The following is a 24,178-nucleotide window of genomic DNA, read 5'->3' as shown; positions in this document are numbered from 1 at the left end:
TTTTTTTCTGCAGCTATTATTCCACAATCATTTATAGGACCATTTACAGTGTTCTATGCTACAGAATAATAATGTATCCGTAAAAATTAGACGGCATACGGATTTTTTTTTCTCACACCCATTGACTTACATTGGTGAGTTTCATATATAAGCAGCCACTTGCAGCATGCTGTGATTTTTTTTCTCATCCAGATTCCAGCTGAGGAAAAAAATTGCAGATGAGCACTAAACCAGTGAATAACAACTCGTCCGATTTTTATGCAGATGAGCAGGAACCCTTATATTCATATACTGAAACAGAACGAGATAATGTATTGGAATCTGCCGGACAAGGAAGCACAAGTGATAATGCTGTATTGCTAAAGAGCTGTAGTAGAGATAGTGAAGATATAGAGCATTAGTGAATATGGTGAATTAGTAGAATAGAACATCCCCATCATCTGTATTCATTGTTGCTACCTTTTATTTTATTCAACTTATCCAAAATAAATCGTTAAGATTTTAAGTTATATACAGTACCCTTGCGAAAGTACTCGGCCCCCTGCTGGAACTTTTCAACCTTTTCCCACATATCATGCTTCAAACATAAAGATAACAAATGTAAATTTTTGGTGAAGAATCAACAACAAGTGGAACACAATTGTGAAGTTGAACAAAATTTATTGGTTATTTTAAATTTTTGTGGAAATTCAAACACTGAAAACTGGGGCGTGCAATATTATTCGGCCCCTTTAACTTACTACTTTGTTGCGCCACATTTTGCTGTGATTACAGCTGCAAGTCGCTCGGGGTATGTCTCTATCAGTTTTGTGCATCAAGAGACTGAAATTATTATCCATTCTACCTTGGCAAACAGCTCGAGCTCAGTGAGGTTTGATGGAGATCGTTTGTGAACAGCAGTTTTCAGCTCTTTCCACAGATTCTCGATTGGATTGAGGTCTGGACTTTGACTTGGCCATTCTAACACCTGGATACATTTATTTGTGAACCATTCTATTGTAGATTTTGCTTTGTTTGGGATCATTGCCTTGTTGGAAGACAAATCTCCGTCCCAGTCTCAGGTCTTTTGCAGACTTCAGCAGGTTTTCTTCAAGAATGGTCCTGTATTTGGCTCCATCCATCTTCCCATCAATTTTAACCATCTTCCCTGTCCCTGCTGAAGAAAAGCAAGCCCAAACCATGATGCTGCACCACCATGTTTGACAGTGGGGATGGTGTGTTCAGGATGATGAGCTGTGTTGCTTTTATGCCAAACATATCGTTTGGCATTGTTGCCAAAAAGTTAGATTTTGGTTTCATCTAACCAGAGCACCTTCTTCCACATGTTTGGTGTCTCCCAGGTGGCTTGTTGCAAACTTTAAACAACACTTTATATGGATATCTTTGAGAAATGGCTTTCTTCTTGCCACTCTTCCATAAAGGCCAGATTTGTGCAGTGTACGACTGATTGTTGTCCTATGGACAGACTGTCCCACCTCAGCTGTAGATCTCTGCAGTTCATCCAGAGGGATCATGGGTCTCTTGGCTGCATCTCTGATGAGTCTTCTCATTGTTTAAAATGAAAGTTTAGAGGGACGGCCGGGTCTTGGTAGATTTGCAGTGGTATGATACTCCTTCCATTTCAATATGATCGCTTGTACAGTGCTCCTTGGGATGTTTAAAGTTTTGGAAATCATTTTGTATCCAAGTCCAGATTTAAACTTCTCCACAACAGTATCACGGACCTGCCTGTTGTGTTCCTTGGTCTTCATGATGCTCGCTGTGCTTCAAACAGAACCCTGAGACTATCACAGAGCAGGTGCATTTATATGGAGACTTGATTACACACAGGTGGATTATATTTATCATCATTAGGCATTTAGGACAACATTGGATCATTCAGAAATCCACAATGAACTTCTGGAGTGAGTTTGCTGCACTGAAAGTAAAGGGGCCAAATAATATTGCACTTTTCAGATTTTGAATTTCCACAAAAATTTTAAATAACCAAAAAATTTCGTTCAGCTTCACAATTGTGTTCCACTTGTTGATTCTTCACCAAAAATTTACATTTGGCATCTTTATCTTAGAAGCATGATGTGTGGGAAAAGGTTGAAAAGTTCACAATGAACACAACAGCTTTCACTGTAAACTATCAAAAGATTATCTACAACTTCCAAAAAATCACCAATGTATCATTTTTTTGCTTTGCAGACAGGGGAAACATATTTGATTTTAAAAGGAGTTTGTCAGCAGGGTTTTGCTTTGTATTCTGAGAGCAGCATAGCATCCAGTAAGAAAGCCTGATTTCAGGCTTGGTGTGGTTTTGATAGAATACCTGGTTTGTCTAATGTAGATGAAGCAGAGCTAAGTCTTCTGTGCTGTGTATAACTCCGCCCACACCACTGATTGGCAGCTTCCTGTGTGCACGATGTATTGTCAGCAAGCTGCCAATCAGTGGTGGGGGCGGGGTTACACAGATTAGCCTGACTGCTGGTCACATGAGCTGTAGTCTTGGCAGTGTTAAGGTACCTTCACACATAACGATTTTGTTAACGATATCATTGCAACTTCACGCTTTTTGTGACGTAGCAACGATCCCGCTAACAATCTCGTTATGTGTGACAACGACCAACGATCAGGCCCTTGCTGGGAGATCGTTGGTCGTTGGGGAATGATCTGGACCTTTTTTTGGTCGCTGATCACCCGCTGTCATCGTTGGATCGGCGTGTGTGATGCCGATCCAGCGATGTGTTCACTTGTAACCAGGGTAAATATCGGGTTACTAAGCGCAGGGCCGCACTTAGTAACCCGATATTTACCCTGGTTACCATTGTAAAAAAAAAAAAAAACAGTACATACTCACATTCCGATGTCTGTCACATCCCCCGCCGTCAGCTTCCCTGCACTGACGTCACCGCTGTGCTCTGCTTTACGGCCGGCGCTGACACAGTCAGTGCGGGAAGCTGACGGCGGGGGACGTGACAGACATCGGAATGTGAGTATGTAGTGTTTTTTTTTTTTTACTTTTACAATGGTAACCAGGATAAATATCGGGTTACTAAGCGCGGCCCTGCACTTAGTAACCCGATGTTTACCCTGGTTACCCGGGGACTTCGGCATCGTTGAAGACAGTTTCAACGATGCTGAAGTCTTTCCCCTGATCGTTGGTCACTGGAGAGAGCTGTCCAGCGACCACACAATGACTTACCAACGATCACGGCCAGGTCGTATCGCTGGTCGTGATCATTGGTTAGTCGTTTAGTGTAACGGTACCTTTAATCTCTTGCTGATAAAACAATGTTTACATTGAAACTACAACACAGAACCTAATAAGTGACACACGTGGAATCGGGGTCTCGTGCCCTATATTATGCTACCCTCAGACTAAATAGCAAAAACCTGCTGACAGATTCTCTTTAAGTGACTGTCCAGAAACCCTGGCTGTGTTAAATGGCAATGCGCTGGTTCATTACCAGACCCAACAGCACTAATATCAGTTTGTGCGATTATATATAGAAAATGCTTGAGCATCTCTATAGGTAATGGAGGAGAAATTTATCAGGCTTGCATTTGCCTTCTCCATATCTCTTGTTTTCTTCCTGGATAAGTTGCATTGAACTGTTCTTGCAGCTGCTCACCATTCCCATAAGAATACATGTGACTTTGACCAAGTCTAACTTCCATGGTATTTGAAGAATCATTCAGTTTAAAAGAACACTTGTTAACGCACTATATATGACTACTGCATGCTTTTGTGTCAAATAGATAGTTGATTATTTTTACTTAACTTCTAGAAATCCTACCTTGTAAAGTAGTTCCTTTTCAGCGTTCTCTTTCTGGGCAATGTTAGCAAGGCAGAGAGGATTACTAATGCAAGCCCTCTCTTCAGAACAGGAGAGGTCAGGTTTTGCTCTTATTTTATTCATTATGCCCTCCTATATGTTCAGTTGTTTTCCTTATTTAAATCCTCCATACAGTTACTAAAATATGAACCTTTTTTGTTTAGTCTGCCCAGTATACTAATTTGTATCATCCTCACCAAGGAAGCATTACATTACTTACCAATTTACACTAGTAAAAATAATGTCCATTAGGGAATCTGAAGGTCTCCCTTCTATTTTCACCAGAAACAACACTGTATGTATTGTGCAAAGCTATAACTTTTCAGTCAGAAGTGAACTGAACCTGTTTGGGCTAGGTAAAGTTTTGAACTAGGAATGAGTGGAGCTGTAGAAGTTCGGGTTTGTCCGGTTCGAACCAGAACTCTACCCGAATTTGACCAGAACCATATAGAAGTCAATGGGGTCTCAAAATTTGGTGCTGTAAAATGATCGTAGCAAGGGATAGGAGGCTGCAAAAGTCTCTATCTCTGTCTCAATTCGAACTCTAAAACGGACTTCCAGGAGAAGTCCGTGTTTGGAGTTCAGCACAGGACACTAGATTCGGGTTCGCTCATCTCTGTTTAGTACCGCTCCAATATGTGATTCAGGGAAGTGATTCACAATCTGTAATGCTGCGTGATGGTGAAATGGCCATCTGCTAGCCAGCAAAAGCCGTGTGTTAGTCACACTTGGCGCTAGCCATCACACTGCCGCACACCCTTGTGGACCGGGTATACTTCTCACCTGTCTCCCGGTCTTGGAAAGGGGAAACTTTAGCAGAGCCCTTCCCAGGCAGGGAGCAGCACGGCGTTTGGTGATCGAACACACAAACAGTAAACATGGCAAACTCACCAGAACCAAAAAAAAACACAATGCAACTGCAGGAACTAAGGTGAACAATGAAAAACCAATGACAGGCACCAATGAATGATCCTCCTCAGAAGCAAAACTGACCTTAACCACCCACCAGAACTGAAAATAATCAGCAGCAAAAAGAGCAAATGGCAGGTTATAATCTGCCTCCCAGCAATCCCCTGACCACAATGGGGCATCGCCCAATCTCCACCCCCAAACCACAGACAGAAGGGGAGAGGGAACTGGAGGGAACCTCCTACCATCTGACTGCCCCAGCAGGTGCGGCGTTCAGAACCCACTTGCAGCAGCTACTCCAGGGGATCTGGCGTCCCGGAGTCACCACACAGCATAATCGCAGGGAGCATTCTGCCTCTCAGCGATTCTAGGAGTGAAACTCCTAAAATGCGACATCTGGACAGAGCAAGTTCCGCCCCCGCCGGAGGTGACACCCCTCCCCCATGGCCAGTGAAGGGCGATAGTTGACCTGCCAGAGAGCTGCTGCCCGCCCAGAAGCACAAGGAGACCGCTCAGGTTAGGAGCTACCATTCCTGACACAAACCAGAATGACAAATTCTTGTATATTCATGGATTCATGGTTGGTCATGCCTTAGTGACATGCCTGTGATAATTAGCAAGAGACAATTAATGTTTAAAGAGTACCCGCCATTTTAACTTTAATTTAATAAATTAATAATACATGTGAAAATAAGAAACTTTGTAATATACGTTATCAGAAAAATCTTCTTCTTTCTCTGCCAGGACTGATAATTATTTTTTAAAATGTTCAATTCACAGGTAAAATCTGTATTCAGTGAAGACAGATTGTTACATTACTGAGATAGGAGATCACACCTGCTGACAATAAGATTCTATGTAGAGGGAAGTAAGAGAGAGGAGATAAAGGCAGCGCTCCTCCCCATCTACATAGAATCTCATCAGCAGCAACTGTCATCTTCTATCTCAGTGATGGGAATGTCTGATGGCAGAATGTCAGATTTTACTAATGAATTGAGAGGTTTGAGAATGAATGATCAGTGTTGGGGAGAAAGAAGCAGATTTCTCTGATAAGATATATTACAAATTGTCCAATTTTGCTGTGTATTATTGATTTATGGAATAAAAATGAAAACGATGGTTACAATATATGAAGCTGTCATGCTTTGGTTCAGGAGACCCGTGGCCAATCCGTGTATTGCGGTCCGTGACTGGACAGAGATCCATGGATGTCTGCAGAAGCCCTTAGACGAGCTGTGCCGTCATGCCCCTATACGACTCCGTTTTCCTCCTCAGCTCGGCACATTTTGGTGAAGCTGGATGAATGTGGCGTGATCACGCCAAAAGTCTCAAGGTTACGCAAACATTTTTCAAAGCTGAATCAAGGCCACGAAGTGTAAGTGCTCATAGTAGTAGAGATACTTCTGTATGTGACAAAGTCTGACAAAACTCTAATAATTAGTAATAATAAGGAAATACATTTTTAAATGATTACATTAACGATATCAATTCATTCACCAAACATTAAAGTGTCAGGTGTCCTTGTCGGTATAATGACTAATATCCATTTCAACATTTCTGCTTTAACCACTGTAATGATATGAACGATACATAGTGGAGTGTTGACAAATCAATGCCATTTTACATTGAGTCATCCTTCTGAAGGGTATTTAATCCATTATACAGAACCTGCTGCTTAACTCAATATTGTGTACTAAAGGCTTTAACCTTTGAGTTTAAAAATCTCTCTGCTTACCCCATGGGAACAGTTGTAGGTTTGTTTGGTTGATGATGAGCTATGAGTTTTGGCGTTAGATTAGTATAAAAGTGCCAAGAATTAAAACCTATAAAACAAAGTAGAGGCTAGAATAAAATACTGCAGGTGATATACCTACACTGTAAACCTTAACGGATTAGATTTTATTTTTATGGCCATGTATTCCCTACTACTAAGGCTTTAAAGAGAAACTTTCACTAGCCCCAAATATGTCATCTTTTTACCTGTTCTAAATGCCACCATTCTTCTGGATCAGATGTTGTTCTTTTTTAATTCCTGTGCCTTCCCTTTTCCGAGAAATGGCCCCCTATTCTCTGTATGTAAATCCAATCTTTCTTAGCCAGCTAGGTGTGATCCTCAACTCTTCCTTATGGTTGTCTTTTTGAGGATCATGTCTCTTTGGCTAAAAACACTAACTTTATATAGTGGGAGGAAAGTGCTATATCTCAGTAACTAAAGGGAACTAAAATGAGAACAATTCCAGATTCAGGGGAAAAAAAGGCTTTTAGACCAGGTTCAAAAATGACATATTTATGGCAAGTGACATGTCCACTTTTGACAGTCTGTGTCTTCATCAACTAGACCATACTAAGAGAGTAATAAACACAGGCAACGACTAAAAACCAGTAATATCCCATATCCACACAGGGAAGTAAGGAATCAGATTGAACAGGCTTTGCTCTGCCCAAAAACCATTGACAATGCCCTTTATAACATGCAATGCTTCTGCATATTATGAGAAGTTAAAGAAGTTCTGCAGCATCTGAATTATATACTATTATTTCCCAGCCTGATGAACAGGCATGAAAGTTATGACAATTCAATATCACCGCCTGTCATGAAGCCTCCTCTTCTGTTAAAGTGGTTTTACAGCAGTTTAGCAAAATCTTATGATAATGCAATTACTATCTTTTTGTTGTGTCCTTTAAGACTTTTTGCAACAGAAAAGGTGGATTTTGTAAGAAAATCCTACCACCACCTATGATAAAGTATTAATATTACAATAGAGGAAACAGTATCCTATAAAACTATATCATGTCAACATTCTCAGGAACGTCAGCCATACCAGTCAAATCAGCAGTCAAGATTTTATTGGCCTAGAACAAAGAAGGATATTGTTTCCGTTGGAGATTAATCAACTTTACACTGGTGGCCATTAAATTACGTTAATCGCCTGTTTAGATAGACCGACCGCACATCTGTGTGCACAGAACGATTGTTAATATGATCGCTCTGTGTTCATAGGTTATGAATGTTCTCGGAACAAATGATGACTTTAAAGGGAACCTGTATGTATTAACCTTCAGATAGATGCAGGGTTAATCTGCAGGTTGATAGTGTTACCAAGGTGGCTGGTTGCTGTGCTGAAAGTGTGGCACCAGGGAGAAAGTTAATTTTATTTCTCCCTGAAGCTGCCAGTTTTTTTGCAGTCATGCCGGCGCAGCTACAGTAATCACTCACTATTCTGTGAGACATGGATGTAAGCGCAACATGGAGCTTTGACTGACGACTGGCTCTGATCAGGTGCACAACTGGCCCAGCCGTCAGTTAAATTGCTGGTGTGTGCATAAATCCAATAATTATTGCATCAGACAAGACTTATCAATGGGTGCGAGAAAAGAATTGCAAGACACACGGACCTTGTGTTTGTAGTCCAAGTTTTGCGCACACATTTCAAAGGTAGCCTGATATTTCTTCAGCCAAGTAAAGTAAATTCACAGCCCGAGCTGTCAGAATAAAATATATTGAATAGATAGAAATATGTCAGTGAGATATATAACCAGTTATTTGCGTACTTGTATTTAGCTAATAAATAAATTTTAAAAAGACGTGGGGTCCCCTCTATTTTTAATAACCAGCAAAGGCTAAGTAGACAGCTGTGGTCTGATATTAATAGTCTGGGACACGCCATAATAAGGCATAATAATTTTTCAAATTAGTTGTTTATTTAATAGGGGCTAAACACCCTTTAGTGTCACGTGAAAGGCACTGAAGGGTGCTACTTTATTATACATAGGGGACTTGTGACATTAAATTTCTGCAGGACATCCATCCTGTGCTATCTGTCTATCTATCTGTTTATATCTGTATGTAAGATTGCTTTGTTAGTTAGTAAACTAGCTTGAAATGACAGAGAATTACAGTATGTAAAAGCTGATGTTAAAAACGTATTGCATATGCATGTCATACAGATGTCATACGGATGCTGCTTGAGAAAAATCACACTCCACTCGCATGACACTCGTCCCACTTTTCAGGATCAACATCGGAGTGATTTTATTTACACAGATGAGTACGAGCCCATAACCTGACAATTAACATTATTTCTGCAGGTTATTAGCATTATCCAACGTGACAAGTTCCCTTTATGCAATCTTAAACATCTTAGCACCCGATTAACAAGCGTTGACTTTTTTTTGGGGTGATTGACAGCCTGTTTACATTGGCGAGATATCAGGAAGGTTCCCAATAACCATGCAGTGTAAACTCACCATTAGACTAGACTGAGTGTTACAGTGTGTGTATTAGAATTGATATGAATTGTGAATGCACAGTGTGATTTATGGTAATAAACAATTACAGATTTCATTGCCTTGGGCATCCTACGCGTTGCACAAAGCTCCTTGTGTTATCTATTGTATCCTAATTGTATTATAGCCTTGATTTCTTGCCAGTTGCATCTTTGATTCTCAACCATAATGAATCACTCTCACCATGGATTAAATATGTAACTATTTACGGTGGAAACAAATGGTTCAGGGTTGTTCAGTCCGTAACAATTCTACATACACATATAAAAACCCATCAGAAGAAGCTGAGTTTCTGCATAAATTGAATTTTACAAGAGTTATAGTGAAAATCGTGCATGTAATTAACAATTACACATTTCAGACTCCCTTTTTAGAAAACGTTTGAAATCGAGAGGCACACTAACTCACATATTCTGGAGGTGTCAGAAACTTCAACATTTCTGGTCTAAAGTTAATGATACCTTCAAAGCCCTAGGGGTGTTAAAATCGGAACTGAATGCCCCAGAAGTACTTCTGTCCCTCCCCACACCAAATTTCAAACCTAAAAACCATGACCTTCTCCCTTTGATGTTAGGAGCGGCAAAACACCTAATTGCCTTAAAATGGAAACTACAAACCCCACAAACTATAGGGGAATGGTTAGAGAAAATTATGGATATCTACAGACTGGAGGAACTCTCGAGTTGGGAGATCTTCTCTCACGACCGTTTTCTTAAGATCTGGGCTCCCTTGGCAGGATGGTCTGGAAAGGATTGGCATCACTAGTTTCCTCCTGGATGCCGCGGTGGTTGAGCTCCCTTGAGGGAAGGGTCCCTTCAAGTGACTCGGAGGTTCCCTCTATAGTTTACTCGACTCTTGATTTTAGCCACAATATCTCTTCTAGGATTACAAGTTTGATTCTATTAACATATTAATTGTTTACTCAGTGAACCTATGCCATCTGTAAGTTTATGGATACACCTGGTATATGTCTTGTTCCTTTTATTCTTTGTATTATTGTTAATTGTTTTACATTCCCCTTGTTGTTTGTACAAGCTCACGTGTATAACTATGTTTACACAGGAGACAACGTTCTCTTTGATCTATCAAGCTGTGAGTTTACCTTCATTGTAGGTTTAAAATTTATAAAGAATTAAAAAAAAAAAAAGAAAACGTTTGAAATGTCATACAGACGTGTAAGACGTTTTAATTATCAGAGGTCCATGTGCTGAGACCAACATTGATTGTTAAAATGAAGGCGTAAAAATGCTGAGCTACTGCTTTCTCCAAAGATGGCAGAGGCCTCCAAAGACTTAGTATCGAGCTTGTCGTCAGTCTCAGAGGAGAGCATTTCTCAGCTGAGCTCTTCTGCTTCTTCATTTTAACGATCATGGGGCTCTTAGCACCTGGATCCCTGATGATAAAAACTGCTGCCATGTATCTATGACTAGTCAAAAGTTTTCTGAAAGTGCAGTTACACTTTTAATACACTTTCGAAATGTAACACAGCTAAGATTTAGGTCGGTTTCAGAGGAATGTATGAAAGTTTTTTTTTTTACTTTTATTATCCATTAAAAATGAGGATTTGCCACCGTTTTGTCATCTGTATTCCATGGGTATGCCATCCATGTGGCACCTGTATGCCTGTTTTTTTTACATCTTTATGGCATCCGTTTTATACATTAATACAAAAGTTAAAAAATGTATCAGACAAAATAAATACAGTTTTCTGTGTTAATTATTGCAATGTATCTGTAAAAATCAGATGCAATACAGATCATCCATATGTGATCCATTTTATTTATGCTAACCCATAGTTTTGAATGTGCGAATCTCATCCAAAATTTTTATGAGGCTAGTGTGAAAAAACTCTCATCTGAACATCCCCATTCAATAGCATTGGTCCGTGGGTTGCCTGAGTGCTATCCAATTTCCACACGGATTGCACACATACAGCTCTAGCAAAAATTAAGAGACCACTGCAAAATGTTCAGTTTGTCTGATTTTTCTCTTTATAGGTATATTTTTGAGTAAAATGTAAATTGTTCTTTTATTCTATAAACTTCTGACAACATGTCTCCGAATTTCCAAGCAATAATTTTTGTATGTTTTTTCTGATAAAGAAAAATGGACAAAATTAAAAAAACAAACAGTGCTTTCAGACCTCAAATGCAAAGAAAACAAATTCATAATCATTTAGAAACAACAATGCTAATGTTTTAACTCAGAAAGAGTTCAGAAACCAATATTTTTTTTAAATAACCATGATTTTTAATCACCGCTTTCATGAGTCTTGGCATTCCTTCCACCAGTCTTTCTCACTGCGTCTGGCTCAAAAATGTAAGCAGTTCTTCTTTGTTTGATGGCTTGTTACTATCCATCATCCTCTTGATTACATTCCAGAGGTTTTCATTGGGGTTCAGGTCTGGAGATTGGGCTGCCCATGACAGGGATTTGATGTGGTGGTCTCGTAACTTTTGCTAGAGCTGTATATTTGTATCACATAAACCTCTAGCTTCCGGTATGTTCTTAACAATGGTAAGGAGATACCAGGAGTTATTGCTATCAGTCATCATCACACTGCGGACCATACATGAACCACATTACTGATGGCAATTAGTTTCACAAATAATCTTTTACATCCAGGTACTTTATACATCGTATTGTCTCTGATTGGAGTCATTCATTGTTTCTTTTCTTCATCTTGTCCAGACACCCTGATGACTTTTCGCAGCCACAGCTCATCTTTGCAGACTATCATCTTCTGTGGTCTTGTGCAGCACATCCCCTGGCGATACCCTGAAAAATAGCAGTGTCATTGCAATTCTCATGAATAAAAGTATCTTCCCTATGCTGTATCCCCTGGCTAAATGATTACTCCTCATTGTGTTACCTGCACACAATATGACTCACACACTGTCCCTCTTATAGTACATACCCTCCACTGCCCTCTCCTATCCATACTGGGCCCCATCTTCACACTGTTCTCTCACACTGTGCCCCCCTATACTGCACAGTCCCTATACTGTGCTCCCTCATAACACTCTCCCTCTTCAGCATACTGTCCCCTATTTGCTGTGGCCTCACACTGTTTCCCCTGGGTGCCCATTCTCCATACCCCCACACTATCCAGTCTGTATTCTGCATCCACTTACATTTTTCTTATTCCATACTGTCTCCTCACGCTATTTCCCTCAATAGTCTCCTGACACATCACTCTCCCTCTTCAGCATACCGTCCCCTACTTGCTGTGGCCTCACACTGTTTCCCCTGGGTGCCCATTCGCCATACCCCCCATACTATCCAGTCTGTATTCTGCATCCACTTATATTTTTCTTATTCCATACTGTCTCCTCACACTATTTCCCTCAATAGTCTCCTGACACATCACTCTCACTCCCCATACTGTGTCCACACCCATCCCCCTTAGTCCTCATAGTGTGTCCACATACATTCCCACCTTACCTGCCCACAATGTATCTGCACCCATCCCACCTCCTCGCTCCCTATCCTGTGTCCTCAAATTTACTCCCTCACTCCCCATGCGGTCCTAAAATTTCTCAACCCTTGCTCCCCATACTGTGTCTGCACCTATCCCCCTTGCTCCCAGTACTGTCTGCAACCATTCCCCCTTGCTCCCCATATTGTGTCCTCAAATTTACCCCCCTCGCTCTCCATACTGTTTCTTTAAATTTATTGCCCCAGTTGCTCTCCATACTGTGTCCACATATATTCCCCTCGCTTCCCATACTGTGTGCATACCCATCCCACCCCGTAGCTACCTATACTGTGTCCACACCCATCCCACCTCGCTCCCCATACTGTGTCCTCAAATTCCTTCCTCCCGTTTGCTCTCCATTCTGTCCACATATATTTCCTCACTCATTTTTCATACTGTCTGCACCCAACCCCCTCACTCCTCATACTGTGTCTTCATACATTCCCCTCACATCTCTCCCCATACTGTACTCAAATTTCTTCCTCCCTTACCCTATTATACTAAATTTTTGGTGACTTCTTTGGTGAGGTGTGACGTCTGCAGTGTGATCACGTGAACTGATCATGCTGCTGAGGTCACCCTGACACAGAAGTGTTGGCGGTCAGGGCTTCAGTTATACTCACTCCTGAAAAGACGTGCGTACGATCCATTACTGGGAGCCGGCGAGTTGCACCGGCTCTGAGCTGGATCTCAGACTGACAGCCAGCTCAAAAAATGGACAACTCTCTCATTGGTGAGGGGAGCAGCAAAATTCACCTGCCAGGGAGCCACCTCGGAACACTGCATCAGGCGGCTGATAGCATCCCACTGCCAGCTGTGCCCAAGGGAAATGCCTGATTGCTGCCCTCAGGACCTCCAAGATACACACATGCATAAAGAGTGATACATCTGCAAAACTTTGGAATAAAGATGGGATAAATGTGACTTCATACACCACAGCCTCTGTATCCACTGGTAATCAAGCAATGGAAGACAACGCTGGGCAGGGAAATCAGAAAATGGGCCCTCAGTGTACTTACTGTCTAATTTGAATAAAGATTAAAAAAGCAGGATTTCTCAACCATGGCTCAAAGTCCCAAACCAAAGAGACATTGTTGGATTTGTGACACACTGACTTACACAGCTCTACTGTTAGTTAACATAAAATAAAGCTTATGGGATCACTTTAAGCTTCTGGACCTCACTGTAAAATATATAACTGGGTCCCTCACCCATTAAGTTCCTTTTATAATACTGGCATCTTCTTATGTGACAGGAGGATTAGGGTCTGGGTTGACTGTTGATTGAGCACCTACCTGTCCATCAGAATTGGTGTGGGCAATATATGATTTAGAAACTAAGTGACATAATTCAACCAAAAATGTACAATACTAAACACGAGGTGTGATGCTGCGCTTAGGGGTTAAGTAACTAGTGGTGCTTAGCTGATTGACTGTGCACCGCAAAAAATGAATAGGTGGCATAGGCAAATTGAACAAGTTCCCCTTGTTAATTGCTGTAATGCATATATAGTTATGAAGATCAGCGCTTACCCTATTGTGAACGTGCATCCTATGGATCAGGATACCTCGGGGTAGCATGGCCGATCGGCGTTGAGTACGTGGGGAGGGGAGGTAGAAGTTTGTGGAGTCTTCTGTCTGCTGCTGGTGAGTATCGAGGGCAGGGAGCGGGGAGGCGCGTCACAGCTTGCGTAACACCAGGGAGCCTCGGCCGAAGGCGTCCCTGGTTACAGCTGGAGGACAATGGCTGCCGGTAACTGCTCGCGCATGCCTACATGTGACGTCGCACTGCTACGGAGCGGCATTAGGACACAATTAACAAGGGTAACTTGTTCAATTTGCCTCTGCCACAATTCATTTTTTGCGGTGCACAGTCATTCAGCTACGCACCACTAGTTACTTAACCCCTAAGCGAGGCATCACACCTCATTTTTAGTATTGTTCATATACAGGATAGGCACAGATCCTGTTTTTGATTCCAGCAGCTAGGGGTTGGCACTTCTCATCCTCTCGTAGGGGAGGCAGCTGTCCACCCTGTGGTGAGCACCAGTGTGATCTATTGTCTCAACCAAAAATGTATTTTATAAAAAATATTGGAGCGTTCAGATATTCCGGTCCCTTCCAAACCTAATATATTCAGAGTTACATTGTATTCAGAATATTGCTTTGGCTGACAACAGCATTCCTAACCAATAATATTTTCCTGGATCATGAATACAGCATAGATGTGTCCTTCAGCAATAATTTTATTTAATTTCTAGAGAGCGTGTTGGCTGGATAGATAGTATTTTTTAATTACCGGTAGTTGCTTTAGATTTGCAGTATTTAGATATTTTATTGTTTTACTGTTATTGTTCTATAATATGATTGGAAATATTGTTCTTTAAAGGGAACCTGTTATGTGAAAAAAATGTTATTAACCTGCAGATATGGGGTTAATCTTCAGATCAATAGCGTTCTGAACCCGCCCAGTTTCTGCCCTTTCAGCGCCGCTGCAGGGAGGAAATTAACTTAATTCCTTCTGATAATATGTGCGTTTGAGTCACAGGGCCAGCACTGCCGGCACAGGTTTAGTCACTGCTCCGTGCTTAGAGAGCGCTGTCTGTAACCACATCCCCAGCACTGACTGACAGCTGGAATAATGTTAAAGGGGTATTCCCATCTGCAAGATCCTATCCCAATATGTAGTAGGTGTAATAATAATAATATTAAGAAATAGCTCATGTTAGAAATGTAGTATAGTTTTTCTGATTCGCTATGTATCTTTCCTCACTTGCAGAGAATGCAGGACCTTAGGTAACCATGGTTATGACCATTAGCAACTAACTGTCAGTATATCAGTGGTCGTAACCTTGGATATCTGAGGTCCTGCAATGCCTGCACATGAAAAAAGAGACACAGCAAATCAAATACTATACTCCATTTCTAATTGGACGTATTTGCTAATTTTATTATTATAGCTACTGCATATTGGGATAGGATCTTGGAGATTGGAATACCCCTTTAATTTTCTCCCAGCAGCGGGAGATCTAAGTGGCGGCAGCAGGCATGTTCAGAGCACTATTAACATGCAGATTAACCCCATATCTGCAGCTTAATAGCGATTTTCATGTGACAGGTTCCCTTTAATTGTCTATCTGTCTGTCTATCTTTTTATTGTGTTTTCTATTCATGAATGGGTGACAAAAGCTAAGTAGCTGGACTATTTATTCTCATTGTATCCTTGGATGCAAGATTATATCTGGATTTCTATAATATACGTGTGATGATCAGATACAATCCAGGTCAGAAATATTCTTACTATGACTCTTTGCTGCTTTCCACAGGAAGTGCCCTGAAGGTTTTGTTTGTTTAAAGGTTGGCAGAAACCCCAATTTTGGTTATACCAGCTTTGATACATTTGGATGGGCTTTCCTTTCTCTTTTCCGACTTATGACACAAGACTTTTGGGAGAACTTATATCAACAGGTAATCGCTTAGAAATCAATTAAGGACATTTTGGATCTAGTTTTTTCCCTTTCAGATGCCTGAAAGCATATTTTTACGTGTTAAAGAAGTGGACTGGCTTTATTTGTGCTTGTCCCTCACCCCAAAATCATATATATTTTTGTAGAGATCCAACATGCCAGTGCACTGGGGCAAGGCACTGCACTTGGGAGAAGTCGTTCCAAGGGAATTGATATGCTCCTGGGGCACTTCTAGTCTGACCTGTATCTGACTTCTACACTAGATTTCTCATAATTGGCAAATTTAACTTCTACCAAAACAGAAAATACTTTCATTGGGGACAAGAGCTAATGCAGCCATACCACTACTTCCATATGTAAAAAGGTTCTGCAAGTTTCTCTTTAAAGAGAACCTGTCAAGTGATTCATGCAGCATGAATTACAATTTGGCAGCACGTTTGCAGCCAGGTATATTATTTTCTGAAACACTTTGACGTTCCGTCCGGGAACCATAACTGGCTACCCCCTCCCTTCCCCGCGCTTCTGCAACTGATTGACAGATCTCTCCCTTGCGGATACAGAAAGAGACCTGTCGGTCACCTCTAGCAGTACACGGAAGAGTCAGGGAGGACGGAGCCTGAGTAGTCTGGTCTCTGGCTATGGACCCAGGCTGGCTAGTCCATCTAGATTTTTTTTTTGATATGCCGACGAGTTTCAGAGAATAATTTACCTAGTTTGGATAGCCTTAATCTCCTGATAGATTCCTTAAAAAAAAAATGACATAGTTTTTAATTAAAATCAATAGAATTTTCTAAACAGGTACCTGTACTTTCAAGAAACTTTGCAGAATAAGCTGTTCTGTGTTCGTGCATTAGGAATAACAATATTTCTCTCCATTATATAACTTGTATCCTGCTCTTTCACTGGTTTTCCCCTCTTTGTGATCTATCTCAAACTTGCAATCCAGTAGAAGCTGGGTGGAGGAGACAGGCTGCGGGGATGACTCCCATGCCCAGCACAGCACACAGAGAGGGCTTCCTACTCTTCATTTATTTTTTAGCCTGCAAAAACAAGCTGCTGCAGCATGGAAGAAATTATATAGCTGAGCTATCTCGATGTGAATCAGCTCTGGCGTGATGTAAATAATTCTTGAGAAAGCTTACCTTGATCATTCTATTTTTTCCTCTGCCTATTTCCTCTCTCTGCTCCTCACTTCTTTTCCTCCTCCCTTCTACACAGAGTCTAATGGACTGTGTCACATGCCACAGGGAGCAAACAGTCCTGATAAGTACGAAAGAAAACTGATTTATCAGAAAGTTTCTTATATTCACCTGTACTATTGATATATGCAAAGTTTGCTGAAAGTTCAGTTTCATCTTAATTACATTTAATTAATTACTTAAGATCCTTTAAGGGTGTGTTGTAGTCATATTATAGCAGAATTTTATTTCATAATGATTTTATTGAATATTGAAGCTAGTGCCACGTTTCCTTTCAACATGATGTTTCACCTTAAGTAAGACTGATGTTTTTCGTAGACCAGTCTTAATGTGGGCCATGCAGGAATAAGATATGGTAAAGTCATTAAGAGGTGCGCCTCTCCAGAAATGTTACGCTAGTCTGAGACTGGAGTGATGTTTCTGTCGTAAGAAACGCAGGCATTATTAATGAATTTGATGAGTCGGAGTAGTCATAATATCACCTACCAAGGCTTATACCGAGTTCCATACATTTTGGTGGTGCTGAATTAAATTGGCATGAAAACGCCAAAATGTGCAACATTTTTTCTTCATAGCACAAAAATGTTACGGCTTTTCAAAGTGTTTTACGCCAGTTTCCTGACAAAAGACACTTTGATTTAGCCTCCTGGATATATTTGATCTGTTAGGACTGATGTGATGATGACGTTGTGCCATTTTTTTTTTTTGCAGACCCTACGAGCTTCGGGGAAGACATACATGATATTTTTTGTCTTCGTCATCTTTTTGGGTTCATTTTATCTGGTGAACTTGATTCTTGCTGTTGTGGCCATGGCTTATGAAGAACAGAACCAAGCCAGCATTGCCGAAGCAGAAGCAAAGGAGAAGGAATTTCAACAAGCTATGGAACTACTTAAAAAGGAGCAAGAGGTTAATAGAAATGCAAACGACACTAGGTTACCGGTTCTCAGATTTAGTATAGTTTATACTGTATGCGCAATTATCAGTTTTAAGTTATTAATAGGGAATAACTTACTAATAGCTGTAGGTAAAACTGCTTGATAACTCAGAGACTCCAAGAAAGGGGCTCTGAAGACACCCATCTGAATGGAGCAGGGAGGTTGAGCATGTGCACCCCCGTTTCACTCATTCTCTCCGAAACTACTGAAAACAGCACTCGGCTACGTACATCAATCCCAAAGAGAAGGAAAGACGCAGAAGTGCTCATGCCCGACCTTCATTCAGATGGATAAAACCCTGTTCTTGGGACTATTGGGACAGTTGGACCCCATTAATTATTAATTCATTTTTAAGTTTTCTATATCCTATCAAAAAGGCGAAAACTTAAAAACTTGGTACAGCTCATTTAAGCTTATAGTATCAAATTTATGAATATTGACTAATTCTTAGACAGTGGAAATTTAGAATAGACAATCTTAAAAGGAGCCAAATTTATCATAATGGTTTATGATGGTTATTATATGTAGCATATGTTTAGACTGTTACACCATGTATTAATTGGCTTACTTTGAGTGAGTAATATGTGCCATAATTTTAGCCACATTCTTTTTCAGAGATGCCATGCTCCTTTGTTGGACAAGGCGCAGAAAATATCTAAAAAAACATAGTAGATATGATAATATGATGTAAGCAATTAAAGACAATTTTTTTGTGCAAATTGTTCCAGAATTCTGGTGCATTTAGTCTGATAAATCTGAATAGTCTATTTAGTTTATGCACTTGGTCTTTCGAATATATGTCAATTTTGTGACTTAAATAGTGATGAGCTAGTGTATTCGTTGCTCGAGTTTTCCCGAGCACGCTCTGGTGATCTCCGGGGAATTTGTTATTGCTCGGAGATATAGTTTTCATTGCCTCAGTTGCATGATTTACGGCTTCCAGATACGCTGAATACATGTGGGAATTCCCCAACAAACAGGCAATCCTCACATGTATTCAGCGTATCTGGAAGCCGTAAATCATGTAACTGAGGCGATGAAAACTATATCTCCGAGCAGTAACAAATACCCGGAGGTCACCCGAGCGTGCTCGGGAAAACCTGAGCAACGAGTACACTCGCTCATCACTAGACTTAAAGTAACGTTACATTATAAAATATGTATAACTACTAAACTATCAGGTCGGTCATTTATACATCCTAGAAAACTATTTTGGGTGTCAACATTTATGGCACTAATACAAGAGTATAGATTCCATGGTGGCAGCTCACATGGCAGTTAGCAATAGTTTTTTTTTAATGGATGTAAGAACGTGCATTGATACAACGTTAGCAAGGTTGTGGAGAACTGACCGTTAGAAAGAAGATTGGAAAGAGGGGGGAAATCCGCATAATGTCTCCCTCAGTAGCTCGGGGTATAGTAGAAGTATTAACCAGCACCATTTGTATGGGGCCTGCTCATCACATATGTGCTGATATTTAGCGATATGTTTTCAATCTGAACTTCGTTTGCCTTGTGTCATACAGTATGTGTCTTCTTTGTCCCTTGAGCAGGCACTGGCTAATAAAGGACCTGATGGTGGTTCGTTCAGCTCTTGTGAAGCATCTCCATTTAGCTCCAAAAGTGCCAAAGAACGAAGAAATCGAAGAAAGAAAAAAAAATCTTCTGAAGTTGATGAGTATAATGATGACATAAGAACTAACAGAGGGGAATCTGATGAAGAGAGTGGGCGAAAGCCGGTAATTTATGATTTTACACTAAATACACGTCCTTTAGGCTATGTTCAACTTGCATTAATGGCCTCCATTTATTGTATAGACTGGGAAAAGATTCCGACGTGTATGGTACATGGATGTAGACTAAATTGGCATTAATTTATTAGATACAGTGTAATCACTTTCTGATGTATCCATAAATGAATACCATTATAGAGTATGGGTGACATGTCGTGATGCATTGATCAATCAGTGACAGATGCCAAACAGATGCCATACAATGCCATCCAGCACCAATAATTTAATACACTGTCTACGTAACAGATACATTTCTATACAGGATACTGTCGATGGAAATTTGCCATCTCCTACAGTTTTCCATGCTTCTTTGCCAAATAGGATGTATATCAGGCAAAAGGTCAGTTTTTTCCTCCGTCTGCCTAATGAAGTACTTTGGGGATGCTTTGTGTACCCATCTGGAGCGTTGCCAATGCTCCCACCAAACGTAGAGATAAACACAGTGTGTATCCAGACTTTCACAGTGCGACAGGTCATGTATGTAAAGTATTAAATACAGAGAGTTGTCATTTCTGTTTTTCATACCCACTTAAATATTATGGAAGACTTATATCAAGGCTATTGCTTCAGTTTTCTAGCTGCAAAAAGTCACAAATTTTGGTGCATGTGGTACGAAAACTAGGAGATAAAGAAGAGCAATAGGGTCTTATCAGATGGTACAGATAAATAAGAGATGTGGAACCACTCATCTGGCATGGTTGCAAACTATCAACATGAAACAGGTATATATGTACGTACCGCATGACACCGATCAGAGATAGACCAGAAAAACTGATGTGCAAGTCGGCGGTGTAATTCACTTGTGCTGCTGATAACACTCAAGGCAGAGTGTTCTACATGACCTCTTCATCAGGACGGTTTTTTGTTTTTTGTCCTGATCAAGAGGTCATGTAGAACCTTGAAACGCATTGACTTTTAAAAACCTGTAATATTAAACTCTTTGGATTTTACCATTGCCTTGAGTGTTATCAGCAGCACAAGTGAATTACACCACCGGCTTGCAGATCAAATTTTGGTGCATGACATTTTTGCCAAAAAAAAATTGCGACTGATTGCAATTTTACACTTCTCTCGCCACTTTTAAAAATTGGACATGGTTACTTAGCAGTGGAAGTGAGGTTTTATACGAATTTATGAGTTGCAATTTTTTAAAAGTCACAAACTGACCAGTGCATATTACCAGCAGTTAATGGCCCATGTGGCGACATTTCAGTTCATAGTGTAAATTTTCTCATGAAAGGTTCACGCTATGAATCGAAACATCACTACTTGGGCCAATAAAGTCCAGTAATTTGCAAGTTTTTTTGGAGTGCTGTTTTCTTTTTTTTACACCTAGATAGTTAGATAGATGATAGATAGATAGATATGAAATAGAATAGATAGATAGACCGACAGGCACACAGATAGATAGAGAGATAGATAGATAGATAGATAGATAGATAGATAGATAGATAGATAGATAGATAGATAGATAGATCGACTGATAGATAGATAGATAGATAGATAGATAGATAGATAGATAGATAGATAGATAGACAGATATGAAATAGAATAGATAGATAGATAGATAGATAGATAGATAGATAGATAGATAGATAGATAGACAGACCGATAGATAGATAGATAGATAGATAGATAGATAGATAGATAGATAGATAGATAGATAGATAGATAGATAGATAGAAAGATAGATAGATATGAAATAGAATAGATAGATAGATAGATAGATAGATAGATAGATAGATAGACAGACAGATAGATAGATAGATATGAAATAGAATAGATAGATAGAGTAGATAAAGGTTCTGTGATAGGACCTAATCGTCACCACATGGGCTATTGCAGTCCACAATTTTTGCCTATTTATGGAGTGCTGCTTCTTCTTGTCTTTAGATAGATGGATAAATAGATAGATAAAAGTTTATTCAAAACCTATTTTCCCAGGGCAAGCACCAGATCTAATCATGAATGTTGACCTTTCCTGTTCTGTAGATAAGCCTGCCCTTGACCATAGTCACTGAAGCCAAATTTGGGCAATGAGTCGATTTACTTAAATGTTCCTTTGAAGATCTCTTTAGTTCATAAATCACTCATCTTTGCAAATGAATATGACCTTACTGCACCTGTTCATGTTCTCCGTGAGGAAGTGGCCCTTGTAAGAGTCTTTCAAGTAAAGCAAATGTCATTTCTTTCTACACTTATTTGTTTGCAGCTAATTTGGATCAGATTAAAGTGCGCTCTATCAGGTGTCACCTCACTTTAAGACTGGACTGAAACAACATTTGCATCAAAGGAAAAGGTTGACTTATTTTTGTAATATTTTATCATAGGAAATTATGTCTATGCCTGTAAGCTCATGTGTGAAGCCGGTAGGTTGGGCACCAATACTGTGTACCTATATATTCTATTTACAAGTCAGGAATGAGAGCAATACTTATTATTAATAATAATAACCAATGACTTTTCTTTTACTTTTGCTGTTTTTTAGTCTCTCCTTGGCATTGGCATTATACCAATCTCTGGCAGACGGCGAAAAAGCAATGGAAACATATTTAATTTCCGTTCTAGAGACCTTTGCTCAGAGACTGAATTTGCAGATGATGAAGTAAGCAATGCCAGTTATAGTCACAGAGGATCTTTGCTCGTGCCACGCGCAGGACGACGCCAAAGCATACAGAGCCAAACAAGCGCCACTTCCTATCCAAACACACCCGGCTTCACACAGAATGGCAAGAGAAACAGTTCGGTGGATTGTAATGGAGTGGTCTCCCTGGTTGGCGACGCTGGCACATACTCGAATCCAACTTCTCCTGGAGGATTACAGTTACCAGCGGTCATTGTGGAAAAGTCTGGAACAGAAGAAAATGTAAGTTTGTTTTATCTCGTGGGATAAAGAAACTAAAATCTGTAGATGTCCTGTATTTTACAGATGCAACAACTACTATTACAGGTTAAATGATAGTTAATCAGTGGAGATATGTTAGGAGACTCTTTTTTATGTAATTCCCAAGTATGTAAGTAGACAACTTACAAACTTCAGAATTCCCCTTTAAGTAATGTCCTATCCAAAGGATAGAGGATAACTTTCGGATCGCTGGGATGTCCGACCACCATGGCCCCCTACGATCATAAGAACTAGGAGCCCAAGCTGAATGTCGATCATGTGCTCTGCCTCTCCATTCATTCTTAAAGACTAGCCAAAATTCAGCCGACCACTGTGCTCGGCAATTTCCGGTGCTCCCTTCACGAATGTATGGAGCCATAGTGCGATTGATTGACCTCTGCTCCATTCAGCCAGGGCTCTTTCGGTTCTTGACATTGGGGGGTGGCCTTGGAAGTTCGACCTCCAGACTTAGGAAAGTTATCCCCTGTCCCAGGGATAAGGGATCATTTTTAAACTTGAGAACATCCTTTAAAGGGGAAAGAGATCAGATGGTTCTTCATTTTTAATACTATACTATGTGCATGGAGGAACTGTATATATTTTATCCTACTATCTAAAGTTGTGGATTTTTTGGGGGTATGGATTTTTCTGAATTAGACTACTTCAGCAGGTCTTTTCAGCATTAATGGATGGTTTTTGAGGTGTTGGTGATTTTGTAACCTCCTGCTGCACCTGTGATGTGTGTGGCGAGAAACGTGTGAATGGTCCTTGACTCTTCCTATATTACTATGGAGCACTCAGTGTTGGCTGCTGTGTTGTAGACTATTAATATACTGGAACTCGGATAACTAGTCAAAGTTTGATTCTCTTCTGAGAAAATCTCTGCTGATTGCCTATTATATCCATTGTGAATGTCTACTTCATTTTAGATAACCTCTCATCATCACGTCAGTCCTCTAAATGTCACTGCCTTACTTAATAGAATTTTTAAGGCAGAGTAAATTATTGATTTGGGCTTTTATGGTCTTAAACGGAGGCAAACCTACCTACTCTGTCTGAGGTTCTTTCTAAAAAAAAAAAACAAAAAAAAAACAAAGTGGTGATTTCGGAAAAAAAGATAAAAGGGCACAATCTAAGTGCAGTAGTTGTGATGTATGGCAAAAAAACGACCAGCAGATCAATATCTTCTGGCCTTATTGTGATGTGCGTGTCAGACACAACAGTGATCGTAGCATTTACAGTCTTAACTCAATGATCCTGCTGACAGCAGCTCACTAACTAGATTCAGAGAGTTCCCAATCATTCCCAGCCGTCGGTATCGTAGGTACACAACGAGGATTGGAAACATCGTTGGCCAACTGTCCTTTACGCTGCGGTGGATCTTATCGAAGTCATACACA

At 40.3% G+C, this 24,178-nt stretch overlaps 1 protein-coding gene across 1 annotated transcript in view; it reads left to right on the top strand.

The window, feature by feature from the left end:
* Positions 1 to 24,178, top strand: part of LOC138641943 (sodium channel protein type 5 subunit alpha-like) — a 476,947-nt gene that overhangs the window by 238,463 nt on the left and 214,306 nt on the right. Inside the window, exons 9-12 of the mRNA XM_069729776.1 lie at positions 15,824 to 15,965; positions 17,875 to 18,072; positions 19,655 to 19,840; positions 22,383 to 22,760. Coding sequence (XP_069585877.1) covers positions 15,824 to 15,965; positions 17,875 to 18,072; positions 19,655 to 19,840; positions 22,383 to 22,760 — 904 coding nt within the window. The remainder of the gene's footprint in view (positions 1 to 15,823; positions 15,966 to 17,874; positions 18,073 to 19,654; positions 19,841 to 22,382; positions 22,761 to 24,178) is intronic.

The sequence above is a fragment of the Ranitomeya imitator genome, chromosome 6 (genome assembly GCF_032444005.1).
Source record: "Ranitomeya imitator isolate aRanImi1 chromosome 6, aRanImi1.pri, whole genome shotgun sequence".
NCBI classification, from domain to species: Eukaryota; Metazoa; Chordata; class Amphibia; order Anura; family Dendrobatidae; genus Ranitomeya; species Ranitomeya imitator.
Note: the sequence above shows the minus strand (reverse complement) of the source record. Positions and strands in the feature narration are given on the sequence as shown.